The 20,369-nt window shown below is 44.4% G+C and overlaps 1 protein-coding gene across 7 annotated transcripts in view; it reads left to right on the forward strand.

The window, feature by feature from the left end:
* The window catches only part of DST (dystonin), a 302,794-nt gene that overhangs the window by 15,954 nt on the left and 266,471 nt on the right, over window positions 1-20,369 (forward strand). For 3 of the 7 annotated variants that reach the window (XM_082306927.1, XM_082306930.1, XM_082306928.1), the window contains exons 1-2: window positions 2,019-2,061; window positions 2,226-2,433. In XM_082306927.1, the coding sequence (XP_082163053.1) occupies window positions 2,059-2,061; window positions 2,226-2,433 (211 nt within the window). In that variant the 5' untranslated portion in view covers window positions 2,019-2,058. Of the gene's footprint in view, window positions 1-2,018; window positions 2,062-2,225; window positions 2,434-3,890; window positions 4,028-20,369 lie in introns of those variants that run through there. The other 4 variants (XM_082306931.1, XM_082306933.1, XM_082306932.1 and 1 more) reach the window with 2 other exon arrangements.

Here is a 20,369-nt window from a genome sequence, read left to right on the forward strand (position 1 = left end):
AACTGCTATGGTACTTTGTCCTTGCATATTCCAAGCTGCTACATAAATACTAACAAAGTATCGCTATAGCATCCTCACAAATGCACCCCAAAATGTCTGGGCTCTTTCCAATTCTCATATTATAAACTAGAAATTAAGAAGATGAAGAAATTGAAAGGCAGTATCTGTCTCCATGGGTCTGTGTGATCCAAGGATACTGAGGGTTGCTGAGCAGCCAACAGAAGATACAGGCCCGAAGGAGGATGTTCAGAGCTGGGATTAAAGGGAACACTTTCTCTTTTATGGCAAGATCTGGAGCTAAGGACAGGCCAGAAGCAGCCTAATCCCTGACTAAGCACATCAGGGGCCCTGTTAGACCAGCCGGTACAGCAGAGTGCCCTCTGTACCCTGCAGCAAGCTCTGCACTTCCAGCTCCCATCAGGAAGACACCTGTATGTGACCATCCTGCATTATGAGATCCTACAGAGAGTTTTAGCTTATTATATAAGCTGGCAGCAAAATATTCCCGGCACTAGAACTAATTACAAAGGCAATCAGAGCTGGGATCAGACATCTCATGTTTCTGTTTTTCCGCACTTGCTTACCTCTTCCTCTCTCCACAATACATTAAATAAGAACTCAGTTAATTGGTTTTATGTATTCATTCCCTCCCTCCCTCTCCTTTTGAACTTCACCATGAAGTACTGTAGAAGGAGAAAAGAGGATTGGGACAGAAGTGAAGGAAGTCAGGAGGAGCAACCACTAATAAGAGATCCTCTCTTATTTAGCGCATTATTTAACTGTGTATTACTGGCAGTTTTATGCATAGCAAAGAGTGCATCGTGTTGTTACTCTGGATTATGTAGGGTTTGAGTTTTAAAATGGGTAAAATACGCCCAATGTAATAATAATGATGAGAACTGACCGTAAAAAGGTTCAGACAGCAACAATAAATTTTATCAGATCTCAGTCACAATACAAATTTCTTCTGTAAGTAAAGGTACATTTTAAGACCCTCAAAAAGAAAAAAAAGGGCTACAAGACAAGCGTAAAATAATAGCTGTTTTAGTATCAGAAAATCTGGAATCTAGATGGGCTGAATGAGGGCTATCTCTGCATAACAAAGTATAATGCTACACCTCTCCAAGCTGAGAATAGCATACCCCTAAAAATTAACCATGCCTGGACCAGCATCAGGTTACACTTTTGAAAGACTGTCACAGTAGCTCCCACATGAAATCACACATCAAACCCATCATTTTCTAGTCAGGTGCCCTGGAGAAACCACGAGTCTCTCCGATCAGAAAATGCAGAGGAAGAGAAATAGCACCTTGCCCCCATCGTGTCCTGATAACTTGTGTATAACGTTGTGTCCTAAATTCTCAAAACGGCGTTGAAATGTTATCGTTCAGACATCTCCGTTTCCCACTTCACCCTAACCAGGGAAGCCAGAAATGGCAGCAGCCCCATCCCTGCACTGCATCAGTGCTTATTTACGTTTCTAGAACCGCTCTTTTTTTTTGGGTGGCTGGGAAGTCTGAACGTGGGTACAGCCTACACGCCGAGAGCAGCCGTTGGTTTGCCGAAGCTGTCTCGGCAAAGCGTGACCGAAAGCCGCCTGTCGTGCCCGGAGACCCAAAGGGGCTGCTCTGAGAAACCATGTTTCCTCCTTCCTTCCTTCCTTCCTTCCCTTCCTTCCCCCCCCCTTCCCTCCCCGCCGGGCTGCGCCGGGGAGAGCGGGGCAGGAGGCGGGGGCCGGCGGGGCGGTAACGCGGCGACGGATTTACAGGAACGATTTCAGCAGCAGCTCGGGGATGGCAGATCTCCTCCTCGCCCTGGCGGGGGAGCCAAACGCTATCGATTTGTAGCCCGGAAGGTTTTTTTTTTTTCGGTTGTTGTCGCTGCTGGGTTTATTGTCGGAGGGGTGGGAGGCTCATTTGCGAGCTGGTCGCCCAGCCGCAGGCCGGGGCGCTGCCCGGGCGTCCCTGCCAATGCATTCCCGCTGAAGGCCGGCTGCTTTTTGGAGGCTCGCCCTCGGCGCTCCGCACACGCACCCCTCTCCCCGCTCCATTCACGGCAATGGTGAGCGGCGCCCCCCTCCCCGCCCTCCCCTCCTTTTCCCGTGAGACGCTTCCCCGCGCCACGCGGGGCGGGTACTGGCCGGTCCTACCGGAGGCCCCGCGTCCCGAGCCGCTCCCCACGCACCCTCCCCGTCTGTCTGTCTGTCTGTCTGTCTCCCCGTGCAGAGCTCCGGCAACGCGTCCTACCGATGCTCCATGTCGTCCTCCGCCGATTTCTCCGACGAGGAGGACTTCAGCCAGCGGTCGGGGACGGTGTCGCCGGCGCCGGGGGACACGCTGCCCTGGAACCTGCCCAAACACGAGCGGTCCAAGCGGAAGATCCAGGGCGGCTCCGTGCTGGACCCCGCCGAGAGGGCCGTGCTGCGCATCGCCGGTAAGGCGCGGCCGGGGGCCGGCGGGGAGGCGGCGGGCGGGGGCAGGGGACCCCCTGCCGCGGCTGGCCGAGCGCGGCCCCTCCGGGGGGTGACTAAGCTCTTTGGCCGCCGTTTGCGGCCGGGCGACGCGGTGCGTGTGGGAAAGCGAGCCGAAACGCGCGCAGGTGCGCCCATTAAACTTTGATGCGGAAAGGCGTTAGCGGCGCCGGGCTGCAGCAGCGGCGGCGTTGCCCGGCTGAAGGCCGGGGGAGCACCGCGCCCCGGCGGCGGAGGCGGCGCCGGGCCGCCCGCAGCGCCGGTGGAGGCGGCCGGTGCCGGTCGCGGGGTGCGCGGGGCGAGGCCCGTGTCCCTGCGGGGCCGGGGAGCGGGACGGAGCCGCCCGGTGTGCCGGAGGCGCGGGCGGGCGCTGGCCCGCGGCCCGGCGACAAGTGATGGGGGAAGCAGGGCGGAGGTCTGCTTCGCCCTGGCGAAAGCTGGAAACCGCCCGTAGATGAATCCCAGGAAGGTGCGGCGGTCCTCGGGCTCCCCGGGGACGCCGCCGGTCCTCCCCACCCTCTTGTGCGTGCCTCGCCGGTCCCCTCCCGGGGCATCGTTTCCCGGGGTAACGCATCCTAACGGCGCTGTTGGGGGCAGCGGCGGCCGCGGTGGCAGAGGCTGCTCGCCGGGCCGGGCTCTCGCCAGCCGCAGAATGCAGCCGCTGGGGGGGGTTGCGGAGCCGGCCCGGCCGCCCGCGGGGCTCGCCGCCGCCCCCCGCAGGCAGGGTGAGCGGGCCGGGGGCTGGAGCCGGGCGGGAGGGACCGCTCGGGGCGGGCCCGGCGCCGGGGTCAGGGCCGGGAGGCGGCGGCGGCCGCGGGGCGCAGGCGCGGTGGGGATGCGGCTGGGGGCGGGCGAGCGGCGGTGGCACCTGCGGGGTCGCGGCCGCGTCTGTCCCGCCCCGCCGCCGGGGTAGCGGGGGTCCCGCACCGGCCGGTTGCCAGCGCTGGGGGCTGCCCGCGGGGTCCCTGCCCGCCACCCACCCCCCCCACCCCCCACCCCGGTCCCGGCGGTGTCCGCCGTGCTGCGGCCCCTCAGCGCCAGCGGCGCAGGGCGGCGGTGCCCCCGCCGGCCCCGTCCGTGCCGCGGCGTCGCGTCCCCGCCCCGGCGGCCGCCACCCTCCTCGTCCCGGGGGCAGAGCGCGGCAGAAACACGGGGGGCGGGCGGGAGGCGGCTCAGGGCCCGAGCCACGGAGGCAGAGCTCGCCGGCCCCGCAGGCGGCGCCTGGGCGATGGGGCTGGAGCCGAGGGGCTGTGGCGGGGAGGCGGCGGCAGCCGCCGGGCTGGGGCCGCCCCCCTCCGCGCTCCGAGGGGCGGCTACCGAAACCCGAGCGGCCGGCGGGGGCGTTTCCTCGGCCGGGCTGGCAGCGCCCTCCCCGCCGCCAGCCGTTGGGTTGGGTCGTGCGCCGCCGCCGAGGCTCCTGGCCGCCCGGAGCCGCGCAGGGAGGCGGGCGGGGATAGCCCCCGGCCATGGCTGGGTACCTCTCCCCCGGCGCCTACTTGTACGCCGAGGAGCAGGAGTACCTGCAAGCCTACGAAGATGTCTTGGAGCGATACAAAGGTAGGGCAGCCCTCCCCGCAGCGGGGCCGCCGGAGGCTCCGGCCAGGTGAGGGGCGGCCGGTGGCCCCCGGTCGCTGGCCGGTCGCTGGCCGGGGGAGCGGGCGGCCGTGCCTTCTGCGGTGGGTACAGATACCGCCTCTGCCTCGCCAGCGGGTGCACCGCGCTCTCCTGTGTCGAAAAGTCTCTTTTTCGAGTGAAACGCGGACACGGAGATTTACGTCTCGATGTGCATTTGTATTTACAGTTATAGTTTATTTTGACCTTTTTATTTTTATTTTTTTCTTTATGTGTTCGGGCAAAGAATGACCTTAGCTCGTGTAGCACCTTTTTTTTTTTTTTTTTTTTATCGAATACAGAAAAATAAGGAAAAAGGCGTTTATCATAACAGAGATGCATACAGCTAAATTTATCTTGATAGAAATGTAAATTATGTTGCTTTCTTAAATGCATGGGGATGGAAGAGATGGTTTGGGAGACATGATCCATTACTGCTTTTCAGTACATTTGCTAATACTAAATCTGAAAATGCTTGTCAACAGTGTAACGGGTCTGATTTTAATTCAGGTGCGAAAGGGATGGAGTTAACTGTTGAGATTGCATCTTCATCCCAGAAATAGTTTTTACAGCATGTCACAGCATATGCTGACATTTGCAGTGCCAAGTCCTTTTGTAATGTTTGGGGAAAAGATAGGCTAGATATTATATCTGAAATTTTTATTTTGAAGGATTACAATTTTTCAGCTGTATGTTTCCAGTCAGTTCTAAAGGTTTTGGTTAAATGGTTTCCACCGATGGGAATGGGAGTGGCATAGTTTAAGACAGCTTGATTTGAAGATACTGATAGTTGATTTTATTTAGTCCGGGTTGTTAGTGGTAATATTTTGAAAAATAAAACCCCTACAGATGGTTATTTTGATGTGAGAACTTGTCAGGTCCGAGTCTACTTTATACCTGTGTCACTTGCGATTTCATGTGTCATTAACAGTATTGACTAATGACTCCTTTGTGTCTGTTGCCCATTGTGTCAATGCAGCTATGGAGCATGTGCACTGCTTCTGTACGGAAATGCATTAGTGCATTTTGGTTGAGAAATAATTACGGTTCGTAATAGATCATCTTCAAAAGCACATCTTTATTTCATTCTTTCTTATTTTTTCAAGTCATCAATTACTTTATATGTAGCTGAACTGATTTTTGCATTATTTTAAAGCACGCAGACTGTTTACTTTGTAAATAAAGAAAACACTGAGAAAGCTTGTTTTTCTGTTCTGGTTCTAATCCAAAGCAGTGCTATTCTGCTTTAGATTACCTTTGATTTGCTGCTAGAGTCAGGTTTAATAAGGTTCATTCTCATACCAGTTTGTTTACTTGCTTAAAGACCTGGGAAAGATATTAGGCCTAATTTCCCCTATTTCAGTGAGAGTGTTATCAGGAAAAGGACTGAAAGATTTGGTTTTTAAGTGTTGGGGGACAAAGGGATTTTCATTAAAATAAACTCCTAAGACTAATTCACATCTCTGTTAGAAATAAGGCACATTCTGGAAATATTTGAGTATATCATGTTGTGGGGCTAACATCGGGTCCATTCACGTGCTATTTTCAGTGACAGCCAAATCCTGAAATTATTCGGAAGGATCCAGTTTCTGTTGTCCTGGTTTTTCGTGTCGTATTCAGTATATTGGTATGCTGTGTTTTGCTGCTCAAGGTATACTTTATTCAGCCATTGGGAGCAAAGGTAAAGATTCGGACTTGTTTTAATTAGGATATATTTGAAACCTGGAAAACACATTATTTTTTAAAATGTGTTTCCAAGCCGGTCATGATTTCCCATCCGAGCCCCAGTAGTATGACTTCACTACAGCGATTGTTGTCCTGATGACTTGCTATGGGAGCTGATCTAATCAGAAAAGAATGGCTACAATATAGGCTTTGAAGAGGGAGTGCCGTTTCTCTGAATTTCTCAGTTTTGTAAACACCGTCTTTAGTAATTTTCTTAATCAAATGCTAGCCATGTTGACTTTGTATTTTTAAGATGAGCTCCAATCCATAATTTTAATGCTAATAGTTCTGGTTTTCCTTCTTACAGTCTGCAGAACGCCCTCGTATTCATCTAGGGCGTTATCAGGGTGCCAAATTATCTATGCCCCAGCTGTTGAGTACTGTAACTAGCAGAGTCAGCTGTACAAAATTCATTGCCTGTCTTGGAAGGCTTGGGATCGTATGATGCCGCATCATTAAGACGTTCGGGCAGTTTGATTTAGGAAGAGAAAAGCAGTCCTTTTTAAAGGTAGAAAAGTGAAATTTTACTCTTCATCTGTTTCTGCAGCCAAAGTGGCTGCGGATCTTGAAGATGGTGCAATAGCAAGTACCTTGTTGCTTTAACAGTTGAAATGAGGGTATTCGTATGTCTCCAGATTCTGTCTGCTGGCTGTGGCTTTGGCTGTGACAGTAAATAATTAGGCAACTGTTTGCTAAATCTGAGGTAGCACAGAAGAGCTGTTTGCTGTGGGAGAAGAGAGTGTTGTTTTCTGATTCCTGGTCAGCTCAGTTGTTGGCTGTCATATTTTGTTTCTTGATTCATGTAGTAATTCATTGGCATAAGACATTTTGGTGGAGGGAAAAAAGTCACATTAGCACAGATGATATAGAAATCATGTTGAATCAAGCTACTTATTCAGGGAAAAAAGCTGCTTTGTTAGTAGCACCTCTAAGAATTCAAAGGCAAAGCCTTTACTGTGATAGCAGCAATAAAACGTCTAATATATTTTATCTGAAACGTTTGACATATTTCACATCTTGTTTGTGACTGGATAGGAAGATGAACAATTGTACAAATATTTGTTAATATAGCTAACAGTTCAACTTTATCTCAAAAACTGTATTTGAGTTCCCTAAGAGGGTGTAAAGAACTTAACTTACAAAGTAGCAAGACTAATTTTTTATCTCACCATTGCCTGAGAACAAAAATTAATAAAATTACTGTTAGCTGCAGCCTTCTTGATAAATAAGACAATGTCCAATAGTATTTAATATACATTTAATTTTTAAAATATTAAATGCCATCTCTATCAGATGGCATAGGTATGCATTGTTCCATACCAACATTATTTCAGTATTAAAATATTTGAAGATCACCATTTTAAGCTTTAAGTGCAGTGCACTCATTAGATTTACTCTGGTATAAATCTTAAATAATACACCAAGAATCAAGATGTATATGTGATGCCTCTGAAATGGTATAGTTCATTTCAGGTAAAACGTCTTTGTCTTTTTCAGTTCAGGTAGTAAACATTTATTTAAATACCAATTGCAACAACCTTCTTTTCCTGCAAGATTTTGAACAATTGTGTAACAAAGTTCCCTCCCTTTGACATCATTATTGAAATGGGCACATCTGTTAATGACTACATGTTTGCTGTCTCTGAAAAAAAGCAGATTCTTAGAGTTAAGTATTGAATAAATCACTGACTGTGATTCAAGAATGTTCTTACAATCATGTGAGCTAGAAAAGTTTAAAATATCTAGGGTTATCTGGCCCATGCAGACCTTTTAATGCTGCAGATTTTGGCTCTATAGGAAACAGATCTATTAGAAAATTCAGCTTGACGTGACTGCCCGCAAAAAATGCAGCCTTGCGGTTCACGGACTCGATGAAATTGTTGTTAGTGATAGGAAAAGTATCCCATAAATGTTTTTGTTAGATTGGATGCCTGATTACTGCTTCCTTAGGGTACTTCGGGCTCGCTGCATAGCCTCTGTCTCTGTAGGAAGGAGGGACAAGTCTGGGACTGGGGATAGCAAAACTCAGGTTGGGCTGTTTAAACTTTGGTACGTTCTGTGTCACTATTGGCATTTCTGTCTTGCTTTAAAAAGATCTGTAATACTACACATTCAGCTGAAACACGGCAAACAGTTCTGTTCTGTATTCTGAGAACAAAGACGCTGGAGATGGACGAGAGCTAGTGGGTCATCTGATTCATTTTGTTGCCTGTGTAGGGTTCAGAGGTAATGTAATTTGTTCTAATGATTGATTGAGGGTAGTGTCAAGTAAACCTGTTCTGACATTGTTTGGGTACAGTTTTTGAATTAAGATAAAAAAAAATAGATGCCTGTCATCCAGCTCCTTTGAGCTGACTTCAGGAAAGGACCATTTGCTCAGAATGGTTTTTATACATCTGAAAATAAAGGTGCTGTTGCATTTTAGGAATTTGGAGGCTCCTAAATGTGTTTGGTATTAGACTTCGTCCAAGGATATTCTTCTTTAGAGATGGCTTCATAGAGCAAAGACGCTATGGCAGACACTCCTGGCTCTGAAATCTGTGAATTTCTGCATTTCCTTATTTATGCTTTGAACCCAGGGGCCTGAACTTACAGCCTGCAGAAATCTTGCTCTTCTGGGCTCTCGGCTGTGAACTAATGAGAACTCCTGTTTCAGGGTTTCTGATTTTGAGCTCAGAAAGAAATCCTGGAGGGAGTAATTGACTAGATGCTTTTAATTTATTTTCCTTCTCCTGTGGCGTAACAAAAACTGGTGGCATATAGGTGTTAGTTTTGCAGGATGTATAAGGAATTTCCACCTTGGATGGTTTTCTTCAACTTCTTTTCACGTGCTGGTAGTATCTAGCCTTGGAATTGATAATTTTTTTGTTCAAATAGCACACGTTTTTTGCTGACTAGTGGAGGGTATGTGTGGATTATCCAGCTGCACGTCACCTAATCCTTTCTTTGCCACCGTGCAAGTCTTCAGCATGACAACACTGTCGTTTCCCCTGTTCCTAGCACATTTCCTACAGCAGGTTAGCCTCCCGGGAACGAAGGATTTTAGCCAACAGAAAGTGCCTTCAATTAGGGATGCAAACGTAATGGCACTTGTGCTGCATGAAGTCAGGCAAAATTAATGGGCTGCTTTGGCCATTTGCTGCTTTGGCTGCAGTACTACTCTGTTTCAACATTCCTCCTTCTTTAAGCAGAAGGTTCTCACTTGAAAATTGCTTGGAGATGGGGTTTCTTTTTGAGTGCATTTCATCCTAAATATGAACCAGATCTTGCTGATTCGACTTGTGTGAGCACTTCACTTGAGCTAAGTTGAAGAGGTCTTAATTTTGTTGGAATAAAATAATGAGAACCTGAATGTTAGCCAGTTCAGTGAGGTTTTGTCTGTGTAAAGGCCTCAAGATTTGGACAGCAGTTTCTGAAGCTGAGTTTGATGGTCTACATAAACTGCAGTTGCATCTCTATGGCTTTAAAAGATACCTGTTTGGATGACTGAGGCAGGCAGAACTTGGCCATCGATTCAGATTATCTTTAGTGTGTGAACTGGGGCAGAGATCAAAGGTCTGTTTTGTTGCTTTTCTGGTACTTCCCAATTCCCATTGAGTCAGCAACATCTTTTAAATAGAGCTCACAGGAATATTCCGTAATTCTTTTTTAATGGCCAAAACCAGGAGGTGGTGAAGTATGGGGGGGGGGGGGGGGGGGGGGGGAGGAAAATAAACTTGAGTCATCATTGTGTTAAAAGACTTGTTCTGGCTCAGTTTACATTTTTGGTTGAGGTGTTTCTAATTGTTTGCTGTGATCTAGTTTGCTAATCTCTAGTGATATTTTGCTTGAAAACCAGATTATGTGTTCTTTTTTTTCCTCTACACTGTTTAAGACATGGCTGATTTGAGGAATTTATTCCATCATTTTGCTAGAACTTCAACATGTACTTGGAATTAAGTGCTTTGTAAAATAAAAATGGGCTTATTCACATGCTTGAAGTTAAGTGCAAGTATTTTGTAAGTTCAGGCTTAAAAGAATAAAGTTTTGTAAATGTCAAATATGAATGCAGCTTATTGCTGCATGCCTGAAATGTTTCCTGTAAAACATCATTAAAGCCGTTTAATTTAACAAAGCCTTGATTTTCTGTAGTGGGTGAAAATATTCATGTACTGAATGCTTTCAGTCAACCCAGCTTTCAAACAGGTGAAACAATGCTTACAAAGACACTTCAGTCCGTGGGTCAAATCCTGAAGGGCATGTTAATAGCCAGATCTTACAAGTTGACCTGTGTAGGCAGACTCCGGTGCTTTTGTGGGAATACACTGGCTTCAGAAATCCACCCACGCAAGCCCCTTCCCAAGATTGGGGCCCATGTAATAGCTCGGCCTTTAATAAAGCATACTCCTGCTGAAATCAGTCATACTTTAGGGCATTCCAGTTTGGCCTTAGCTGCATTAAAAGCAAGTTAGTGTGTTTCAGGATTTAATTTTATTATACCTGGTGAATACATGATTTTGTTGTGGAGTGTAATCTATGAACTTTTTGGATTTTGTACATTTTTAAACTGACAATAGCTGCAAATAAATCTGTTAAAGGACGAAGGTGCTAGGCAAATATATTGAGGGTTAAGTTCTGCACATTGCAATTACACAATTAGCGTAACTATTTCTGTAAGACAAGGAGGATTAGGCCTCTAATGGGCTTTTCAGTAGCATAGGCCAAAATCTGCTCTTGATTATAGCCACATGGCCCTTTTGAATTTGGTTTGCTTTTAAATATATTTTCATTGTTCAGTTTCATAGTTATTATGTGAAATTACAGTATTTAATAATGTGTTTTACAATGCATATAAATACAGATCAGCAATTAAGTGGGGTTCATAGCCTTATTGTGTTGGAAAACTAAATTTGGCCTGAGATTCAGGTATCCAGCTATCTGACAGCTATGACACTTTGCACCACTTGGTTCTAAAATTAGTAGGGCTCTCATACACTTCTCTCTAATCCCAGTATAGATGTTTTAGTTCAGAAAATGGGTGAAAGTCTGACTCTCTATACATCTTTTGGAGAGAAGGTTCAGGCAATTTACAGATGAGACTACAGGTGAACAGAGAAGTCCCCAAAGGTCTTTTGCTGGGTACTGAAATGGGTATCCTGTCATCCTGCTTGGAGACTTTGCTGCTGCCTGATCAGGTTACAGTCTGACTGTTCCTCATGTGACAAGGTCTTTTAGGCACCGTAGAAGCAGCATTAGGAAATGCATGCGGTCGTTTGGACAGACATTATACAATAATAATAATAATAATAAAGCATCCTGAGCAGTTCTAGCAAAAGAGCTTTTTCGAGAGAGGAATGGCACTGGCAGTGCTGTGGTTTTTAGTCAAACAAAACTTATGTTAATTTTGGTAGGAGTCAGGAACTTAGCTATTGACGTTTATGAATATTTAATGCTTTAAGTTACTTTGCCTTTAGATGAATTTTTAATCTAGAGGTAAAGGGTTTACATTATGTCCTAGAAATTAGGAAATGACTTGAGCATTTGTCTGGAGAAGCCACTGCTGTGCAGTCATACATAACTTCTGGGAATATGGTATTGTTGTTAAGATAGTTCTGGTTTCAGAGTACAATATTTTCAAAAGCATACATAGCAATTTGATTGCTAGCCCCAATGACTTTTAATAGGAATTAGGTGCTTCGCTGCTGTTTGTGCCTTGGAATTTCGCTCCCAGTGACTATACATTGTTCAGATCATAACCTGATGCTGGAAACCATATTATAATACCATGTATTACAGATTAGTTCTGCATTTGAAACTCAGTTTTTGAAAGGTTTTAAATATGAAAACTTGTCTGGAGGAAAATTCATCATAATTTTTAGAAAGAAAGTTGGTTTCAGAATTAAAAAGGACATACATTTCCAACATACTGAAATTTGCTTCGTATTGTAGAGCAAACATTTTTCTCAGGCTTTATGACTTCTAACCTCTTTGTTCAATTTTTAATGAAACAATTGCTGAGACACATTTGTTGTGGGTTTGGGTAGGTTTTTGGTTTTCTTTGCAAATAATTTTTGTTGACGTTTAGTTTACACTAGAGTTAAAGTGGCATTTGGCTCAGTATCTCTTTCAAGCAGAGAAGAACAGACACAGATGAGCTACAGGAAGAAAGCCAAAGTTGATTAGGTCCCTTGATGAAATTACCTTATAATTTTACCATGCTCAACAGGATACTTTTGCATTGTTCTGTTTGAATTTTTTAAAATAGAGCCGGTGTTAATAAAGTCCATACGCTCCTTGCGAGGCCAGATCTAGTCTACCTCTGAGAATATCAACTGAAATTCTAATTTTCTGCTTGTTTCTGTTGCAAATTGGATTAAATGAAATCAGATTGATTTAAGTAAGCTTTATATGTTTCTACTTAAATTGTACATTTATTTTTGCTTTCTCACGGATATACATTTCCTTCAGATCTTGTATTACACTGAATCAGTCCAGCCATCAGACATGCTGTTTGAAGTAGGTTTACGATAGCACTGAGCAGCCATCTGTAGATTGCAGCATCAAACATTTATAATCTAAGTTATAACTGAGTTTATGAAGATTACGTTAGCGTCCTAGAAACATGACATGTTTATGCCTCGATATTTTGACTGTCATCCTGAAGCATTTTTTGGCTTTGGGAACCACATAATGCTCAAGAGAATTTAAAGAATTAAGTTTACACTTTGAGAGCATGCGTGTCTCCGCAGTAATTTGCAATTTAATACCAAGTGTAAGGATTTGATTAAATAACATGAGAAAGTGGGGGATCATCTGTATTCTAAGCATGAAATATATTTTTAATTTGGTGCCTAGATTTTTGTAGTCGTTTCAGTGACTAACGTTGTGAATGGTCTGCTTGAGGTTTAGGTGTATGACTAAAATGTTGATGGATCTTTGAACAGTTTGTGCTGGATGTTGGATTTTTTTCTTTGTGTTCCCCCAACTAATACACTTTGTTGAGTCTACCAACCTCTGATCTTCTGTCATTTGCCTTCTTGAGGGCATACTTCTTCATTGAAGGTTGCATGGCCTCTTCTGTTTTCCTAGTAAGAAGTACCTCAGGGAGGCAGGGAGCTTTTTTTTTAAAAAGACAGACTTTGTTCCCAGCAACTGGAAGCTCCAGTGTGACTCCTGTTACTCTACCCTTGGTTCCCCTTTCTTAAATTTTAGGTGTAAGTGGGATTCCTTGTGGGCCTGCACCTACAAAGTGCAGGCAGAAAATGGGCTTGCTTTGAGGGGCTTCTTGTGGGACACACTTGCACACCCCCTGTACCAGCTTTGCAGAGGAGTGTATCATACTCCCTCCTCCGGCTGGTCCCTTCCCAGTCGTGGTGGAAAAAGAGGAGACCTCGATTCCAGTCCCCTCCTGCCCTCCGCTGGAGCGGAGAGCACCCACGGAGCACTAGTCCTAGAAAGCAGTACGGGCTTCACTCCCTGAACTGTAGTTGAAGCTGTACAAGCTGTAGTTGAACCTTTGAGCTTTTCCTTATCATAGTCAAATGTAAAAAATAATGTATGTGTGTGGAATGAGATTTCTCAGGCTACGTGCCCGCGTGCTGGTTCCTGCTGTGAACTGGAGTTCCTGGAGTTGGGATAAAGCCCGACTGGGACTTGAGTCTCAGGTCATGTACTGACCTGTGCTGGTGTCCTGCTGCGAGAGCCTGTCAAGCGCAGAGTTTAATCCCTCTCAGTGAAAGTGCTGAGAGAGAGGAGGACACCCGGGGGGGACAGACGCTAACTCGGTCACTTCTTCTGAAAGGACTGTATTTCTTTAGCTCCTGGCTTCAGTACTCTAACTGGCACCCGGCTGCATCAGCATTGCTGTTCAGGGTGAGAGACTCGGTCTGGTTTTGTGCTTGGACCTCCCGCTGCCAACGAAAGCGAATGCTCCCTCCCTGCTGTGTGCGACCAAGTTAATTAATTGTGCAATGCACCAAGGTGTCTTCTATATCTTAACTACATTGTAAACCCCCAAGACTTGTTTTCCATGTATTGGCTTAACGACTCAGCTGATAAATAATTTTAAGTTAATTTATTTGGTTTTTTTTTTTTTTTTTCTGAGTAAATAAACAGGCCATCACAGTATTTATCTCAATGACTAGCAGTTAGTGTTGACAAATGGCTTAGATGCTATGTGAGATAATGGAGTCTGCTTGCAATTTGATTTTGTCAGGCTAGCAAATAAGCGAAAGGGAGTCTTAACATTTTTGGTCTTTTCATATTTTTTTTTATTTCGGTTAAAATACTTTTAGTTCTTTATTTCACAATGAAAAATCTCAGCTTCTATGATCTCTTTACACTTCTGAGTTCTCTCTGTGCCGTAGTACTAAAGCATTTAATGACTGTACATGCACTTCAGTGCTTCTACTACTGATGTACTTCGTGAGATGAGACAGTGTGATTGTATGTAGTACCTTTGTTGCGTTACTGTTTTATATGTCTTTGATATGTATTTAAGAATTCCCTTTGATATTTTATTTTCTTTCAGATAGTTCTAGAATACCAAGGATAAGATTTATTGATCTTTGTGCAGTTAGCAGGCAGTTTTCCGCTGGTGGACTTGGTAGTTCCGAGATGCTTAACTTCTGTTTTTCATTCCCAATACTTTCTTACTTTTTGTTTAAATTATATTTCATATCCTGTCGTTATTTAATCATCTTTCCAGTTTCAATAAGTTGTTTTTTGAGTCTTAAAATTTTGGAGTTCTCCCAGTCTGAAAACATTAGTATCATCAGACAAGATCCCATTTTTTTTGTTTCCTGCCTTCTCCAAATCTTTAATAAATGCAGAATGCATTGATGATTTCTGGAAAACCACACCATTCTTCTCACATTGGAAGGCAGCCAAAATTCAAGACTTTCTTATTCTGTAAGACATTTTTCAGGCTGCAAAAAGATTACACGCTATATCCTAGTTGTTTTCAGTCAGCTTTTGGAAATACATGTCAATTTTCCTGCTGTTTACCTATATATATATATATATACACACACACCTTTTTTGTTTTTAACTCAAAGGAGTCCAAACAATTATGGAGGAATTTGATTTATCATTGCAGAAATGATGGGAATTTGGTATTATATTCTCAGTATCTTTCCCAGTATTTTAGGGTTTTTCTTTGTTTGTTTTAATTTGTGCTTTCCAGTTACTCCCAGTGGAACTAATCAGAGCTACTTCAGTAATTTCTCAAGCTTCTTCATTTATTTCTTGCAAATAATCTGGACAATAGTGACGTATTTTAGTGTAAGCTTTTGTAAGCAACTTTTTTTCTCTGATACCTTAAGTTCTTTCTGAATTTGTAGTAAGGTGATGGTAGTTGGCTATGTAAGCTGCTTGTAGATGGATGTGTTTAGGTTTCCTGTGTGGCTACATCATTTCTTCTTTGACACTCCTTCCTGCAATGGAACGTGGTAATTTTTCTGTATAGGAGGCTGTGGAACAACAAATTGTCATCTTAAAGACTAGGTCCTTGCTCTGTAACGAGTTTATTCAGATACTTAGCCATTGCAGCGGCTTGCCTGGTTTCACTGCCTCCCTGATTCTTATCGTCCATGAACATGGTGTGTTATTGTCTGATTTGTAAAAAAATTCTCTTTTCTTTTTGATAGGTACTATGTCTCTTGTTTTGTTTGTTGTCCTGATTTTCCAGCCGTTGCTTGGGTAGGGCTTCTATCTTGCTAAGGAAACATTTCTGGCATAGCAAACTTCTATAGCATGCGTCTGTTTACTTGTTGGCGTTGGGCATTTAGATTACTAGCCTGCTGGTACTGAAGTAAATTATACTCCGTAATGTTCATGTGAAAAGGGATCAACATTGCACACTTTTTCCTTTTTTAAAATTACTTTAGAACATCCTTCCATCATCTAACATTGTCTATGGTACTTGCATAGTGTGGGAAAGTTTTGGAAAAATAGGGGGATGTGTGTGTGTGTATGGTAAAGCAAAAATTTCCCTTACTACCTAATGTTTTCTTTTTTTTTCTCCTGTTAAGGTATATACTTGAGTAGTGTTGCTTTAGTTTTAGTTTCTCCTGCTCCTTTGTGACTTATCTGTTATGCTTTACTGTGTTTTATAATTATAAATCTTCGTTATTTTTAGTATAAGTAATTTAAAGATGCTACTATTTGCCTTTTTGAAATCCAGCATCACTTTTGACATTTGAAATCTTAACTGCAATAAGGTTTTCAGCTGTTTGGTGGCCTCATATTGATCTTCTAAAATTTTGCTAAAACTTGAACAAGATGACATCAGGAGTGCCTTCCTCATTGTTAAAAACAAGTGATCCCCAATCTTGTCCAAAATACTGACGGTACGTTCTGTAATCATGCAGATAAGTATCTGTTAAATTATATCTTGAGGCAATTAATCAAAATAAAGACTGAATGAAGATTTCAAGATTTAACTTTTTAAAATAAGCAGTATTTTTTTTTTTTTTTCTGATTTGGAAGGCACTAACAGCATTTTTATTAACCCTTTATATACTTGTATTTCCCTTTTCTCCCTCTTCATCTTCCCCATGCTGAACATTTCCTGGTGGGTAGTGTTGGCTGCTTTATGAAGAGCGGCACCCTTCATGATCTAACTGCTTCTTCCTGTGAAGTTTTTAAACAGGAATTTTTGTGTGTCAGTTACTGCTGATACTTTTAGTATGACAACAGTTTTATCTGCAAAGGGAGCTTTCTATCTCGCCTGTTGGGCCATTTTTACTTTTGACATCAGGGTAAAGCTATTTTTATGTTTTAATTGGTATCACAGTTGCTGTTAGCGTAGTTTTTTTGTTGGGGCCCTCCCCCACCTGCCCACAGCCCAGGACCCCACGTCAGCCCCCCAGGGCCATCAGCCCCTGTCGCAGTGATGCTGCGACAGAGCCGGTCTCCAGCTCCCCACAGACCCGCCCTGCCCGGCCATGGGTCCTGCTGAGCTGGGCCTGCCCATGGCCTGGCCCAACCTCAGCCTGTCCCCAGGGACCTGCCCAGTGCCCGGGGCTGGGGCTGCCCCGGTGCCCCCCAGTCACCCTGCTCCTGGCTGGGGCGGTGGGACGGGCCCTGGCTGCCCGGCCCTGCCCTGCTGCCCCCCTCCATGGGGAGCGCCCGCCGCCCCCAACACCCCGACCCCGGGGAGCAGCCAGGCTCCGCTGCACCATGACAGTTCCATGCAGGCCCATCTTTTGCTTCACCTAGTTTCCCTTCTTTAAATTGCTTTTTCACTACTAATTAGTTTCTTTCTTTATAATTTTGTCCTCTCTCCTGGCCTCAGGATATGTGCATGGCAACTTTTCATATTAGAGTGCAGTTTACACCTCCTTGGCTTTCTGTACGTTCCTGGCTGGTTGTGTTATATATCATGTCCTGTTTAGTGTTGGCCGTTCTAGAAATTATTGTGTAGCTGAAAAACCGCTCTGTGAAAATAATGCATTTTAATGATGTGTTAAGACAGTGTTATTGATGCAATTTCTGTGAACATCAAATTAATTTGTTTATGCAGCTTTGGTAAAGCTTGATTCAAATTTTCTGACAGGTGTCTGCATTGTACTTTCTCAATTATGGATGTCTGTTTACTTAAGGAAAAAAAAAAATAGGCCTGTCCCTTCTCTTCATGCTTTTGAGCTTTTAATCAGGAAGAAGTATGGAGAAGTTCAGTTTCAGGGCTGATCAGTGATTTCAGTACAGATTGGTGTAATAATCGGCAGTTGTCATGTCTGCTCAGGGGAGCATAGCTGCAATAAGTAGCTCTTGGTACTCTTTGGTGCTGTAGGAATAGTTATGAAATGCCTGAAGAAACTCTTGAATTATGCTTAAAATGTGATGGACTGAATACTTCTTAGTGTTGAATTTTAATTTTTTTGTTTGTTTGCCCCCCCCTCCCCTTTCTGAGTGGACTAAAATGTAACACCAGTAAAATATTTCATTCAGGAGGTATAGATCTCAGAAAAATGTTTAGAGAATAGGGAACATTGGAAGTCTTAGAGGTAAGGTGAAGAACTGAGATAAAGGCACTGCCTTTATATGAGGACTTGACAGGAATATCAAATGTGTGCTTTAAGATAATGGCTTTTATTATTATTAGCAGGGCTTAATTCCTTCAGCCTAACAACCCAGTGACAGAGAAGGAAGAGCTGTAGAACAAATTCATTGCAGAACTTAAAAGGTACTGAGAAGTAACTTCAACAAGACACTAAGGAGCTGGGAAGAGAGCTCTCTTAGGAGCTAGGAGAGCCTCATGCTTCGTGCATACATATCACTAGTTGAAAAAATAATTAGTTAATGTTTGGAAAATATTATGATCCTTGGAAGAAATGCTCTGCAGTGTGTTGTTATGCTGATTTTATACCCACCCGCCAGACCACCCAGTGTACAGAAAACTCCTTTGTCTGGTGCAACCAAGAAATGAAGGCTGAAAGTTACTAAAGCCTTAATGCAAACTCGGTGACGTTTAGCAGTAAGGGCGTATGTAACAAGACCGTATAAAAGACAAAGGGCAAAATCCAGTCCTAAATCCTGTCTAAATTGGGATGTTCCATACAGCAGTCCAGGTTAGCTGCTTTCCACCACTGCCAACTTCTTTAGGCATCTGAATTTACGAGGAGTATCAGCGTTTGGCTTAAAAGGCCGTTGGGTATCTGTGTCTTCTCAGAAATATTGCATGCCGAAGGACCATGCTCTCATCTTCTGCCTAGGGTTCACTGTATGCCGAGGGTCAGACAGCAAACTGCCTGAATGGTTTACTAACCAGGGAAACCTAATCCAAAACTGAATGCTGCTTCTGTGTGAATTTGCATAAGAAAAACAGTGATTTGAGTATTTGCCTTGCATAAGAGTAACAGTGATTTGAGTATTTGCCTGAGAATTAGACGTAATTTTAGGCCTCTCTGAGCTTGAAGAGTTTTGATTATTTACAACCCAGAATGCACAAGTTTTTGGATGTATAATGTTTTTCTCTTAAAACTGAGTTACTGTGCGAACACGTAGGAGTAAGAAAGCTGAAAGGAAAGCAAGTTACAGATTGGTGTGCAGGGGAGGAAAATGTAGGTTCTGGTCTTTGCCTCTAGGCCTGTCATTGCTTTTTGTTCGCTGATATTTATATTCATACAAAATTCAAAGAATAGGATGAAACACTGAGCTGAACTCCACTGTATGGTAACACTTCCACAAAGAACCCAGAGCCAGAGAAATTCCACTAACATATTCAACATTGACAACCCATATAAAATGTAGACCTGTCAACATCAAGAATACCAAGAGAGGTTATGACACTGCCATTGGAGGATGTAGATGTCTTCATCGAAAGCACTGGTAATGTCCTCCACTCCATTGAGAACAGAGGATCCACACAGCAATCTGTGATAGGAAACTCTATAAAAATTCCAGCAGAATCAGGCTGTGGCAGCCAGCTGGAGCAGTGTTTCTGAAAACAAGAGTGAGGATTTGGAAGATACCCATGATTTCCCTTCTCCATAATACCTTCTAATCTGTCATCTGGATAAGAGGATGGAAACTCTGAGGAACTTGTTGGGGAGCAGCAAGCGCTGGCTGCTCTGTGGGGGACTGGGAGCCCAGTGTGCTAACCAGGCTAGCAGAGACCCTACCCATGGGGCCCAGCCCCACAGCCTCCGAGCGGGGCAGGCCTGGGGGCGGTAGCCAGATTCAGTTGGCAATTCAAATCCCCCAGGTGGTTTGGGATGTGCCCAGGGGCCTTAAGAGAAGTGTCAAGGCTGACCAGTCTCCAGTAGTGCCATCACTGGCTTCCCTTCAGCATGGGCTAATAAACACCTTGCTGCTGAATCTAGTTGCACACACTAAATAACTCATTCCCTCCCTGCCCTATACAACATCGTTGTTTTTTTTTTTCTTTCCATAGAGTGGTTATTTCCAATATTGTTACACGTTCCTCAGATGATGGGACAGAGAGTGCTTTGCATCATCCAGTCGTTCAGGAGGGAGAAGTTTATGGTCGTTCGAGTTGTTCAGGTGGATAGAAGATGCATTCATTCTCTCTCTGTCTCTGTGGCTACTGATGTGCTTCCTTGCCTGTCATGGTCTGATGTCCCACTGTAACGTGGGAGCTACTCCAACCAGACCTGGAGTACCTGCAGCCACTGCTGCAGCAGTTGATGTGGTTGTTGGCTAGTTAAGTAATCTGGGTAGGAACCGCTGCGTATAGGCCTAGGATGTTTTAGTTTAGAGGAGGGGATTACCTGCTAGGCGAGAGTCTTTGTAGCATACTAGAGATGTACAGCTGAAGTATGGAAGAGATTCTTGCAAGGTCTTGCACAGTCTCATGTAGACTTTGTTACTGACAGTCCTTGATTATTTGTTGTGTTTAAAGCAACTTGTTTGGGGTTTTTTTTGTTTGTTTTTAATTACATTTCAGCTTGTCACCCAGTGGTACAGATTTTCTGCATCTTGTCCTCGTCTCATAATACGGTAGCTTCTTTTAACTGTCGAAAAGTTTGTTGCTATGAGGTCAGCTTGGGATCCAGTGATTTTGAAATTTATGGATCTCCCCTCACATGTCTCCAAACGTTGCCTTTGTGACCTTACACCA

This window comes from Platalea leucorodia, assembly GCF_965183815.1.
Source record: "Platalea leucorodia genome assembly, chromosome: 3".
Taxonomy (NCBI): Eukaryota; Metazoa; Chordata; class Aves; order Pelecaniformes; family Threskiornithidae; genus Platalea; species Platalea leucorodia.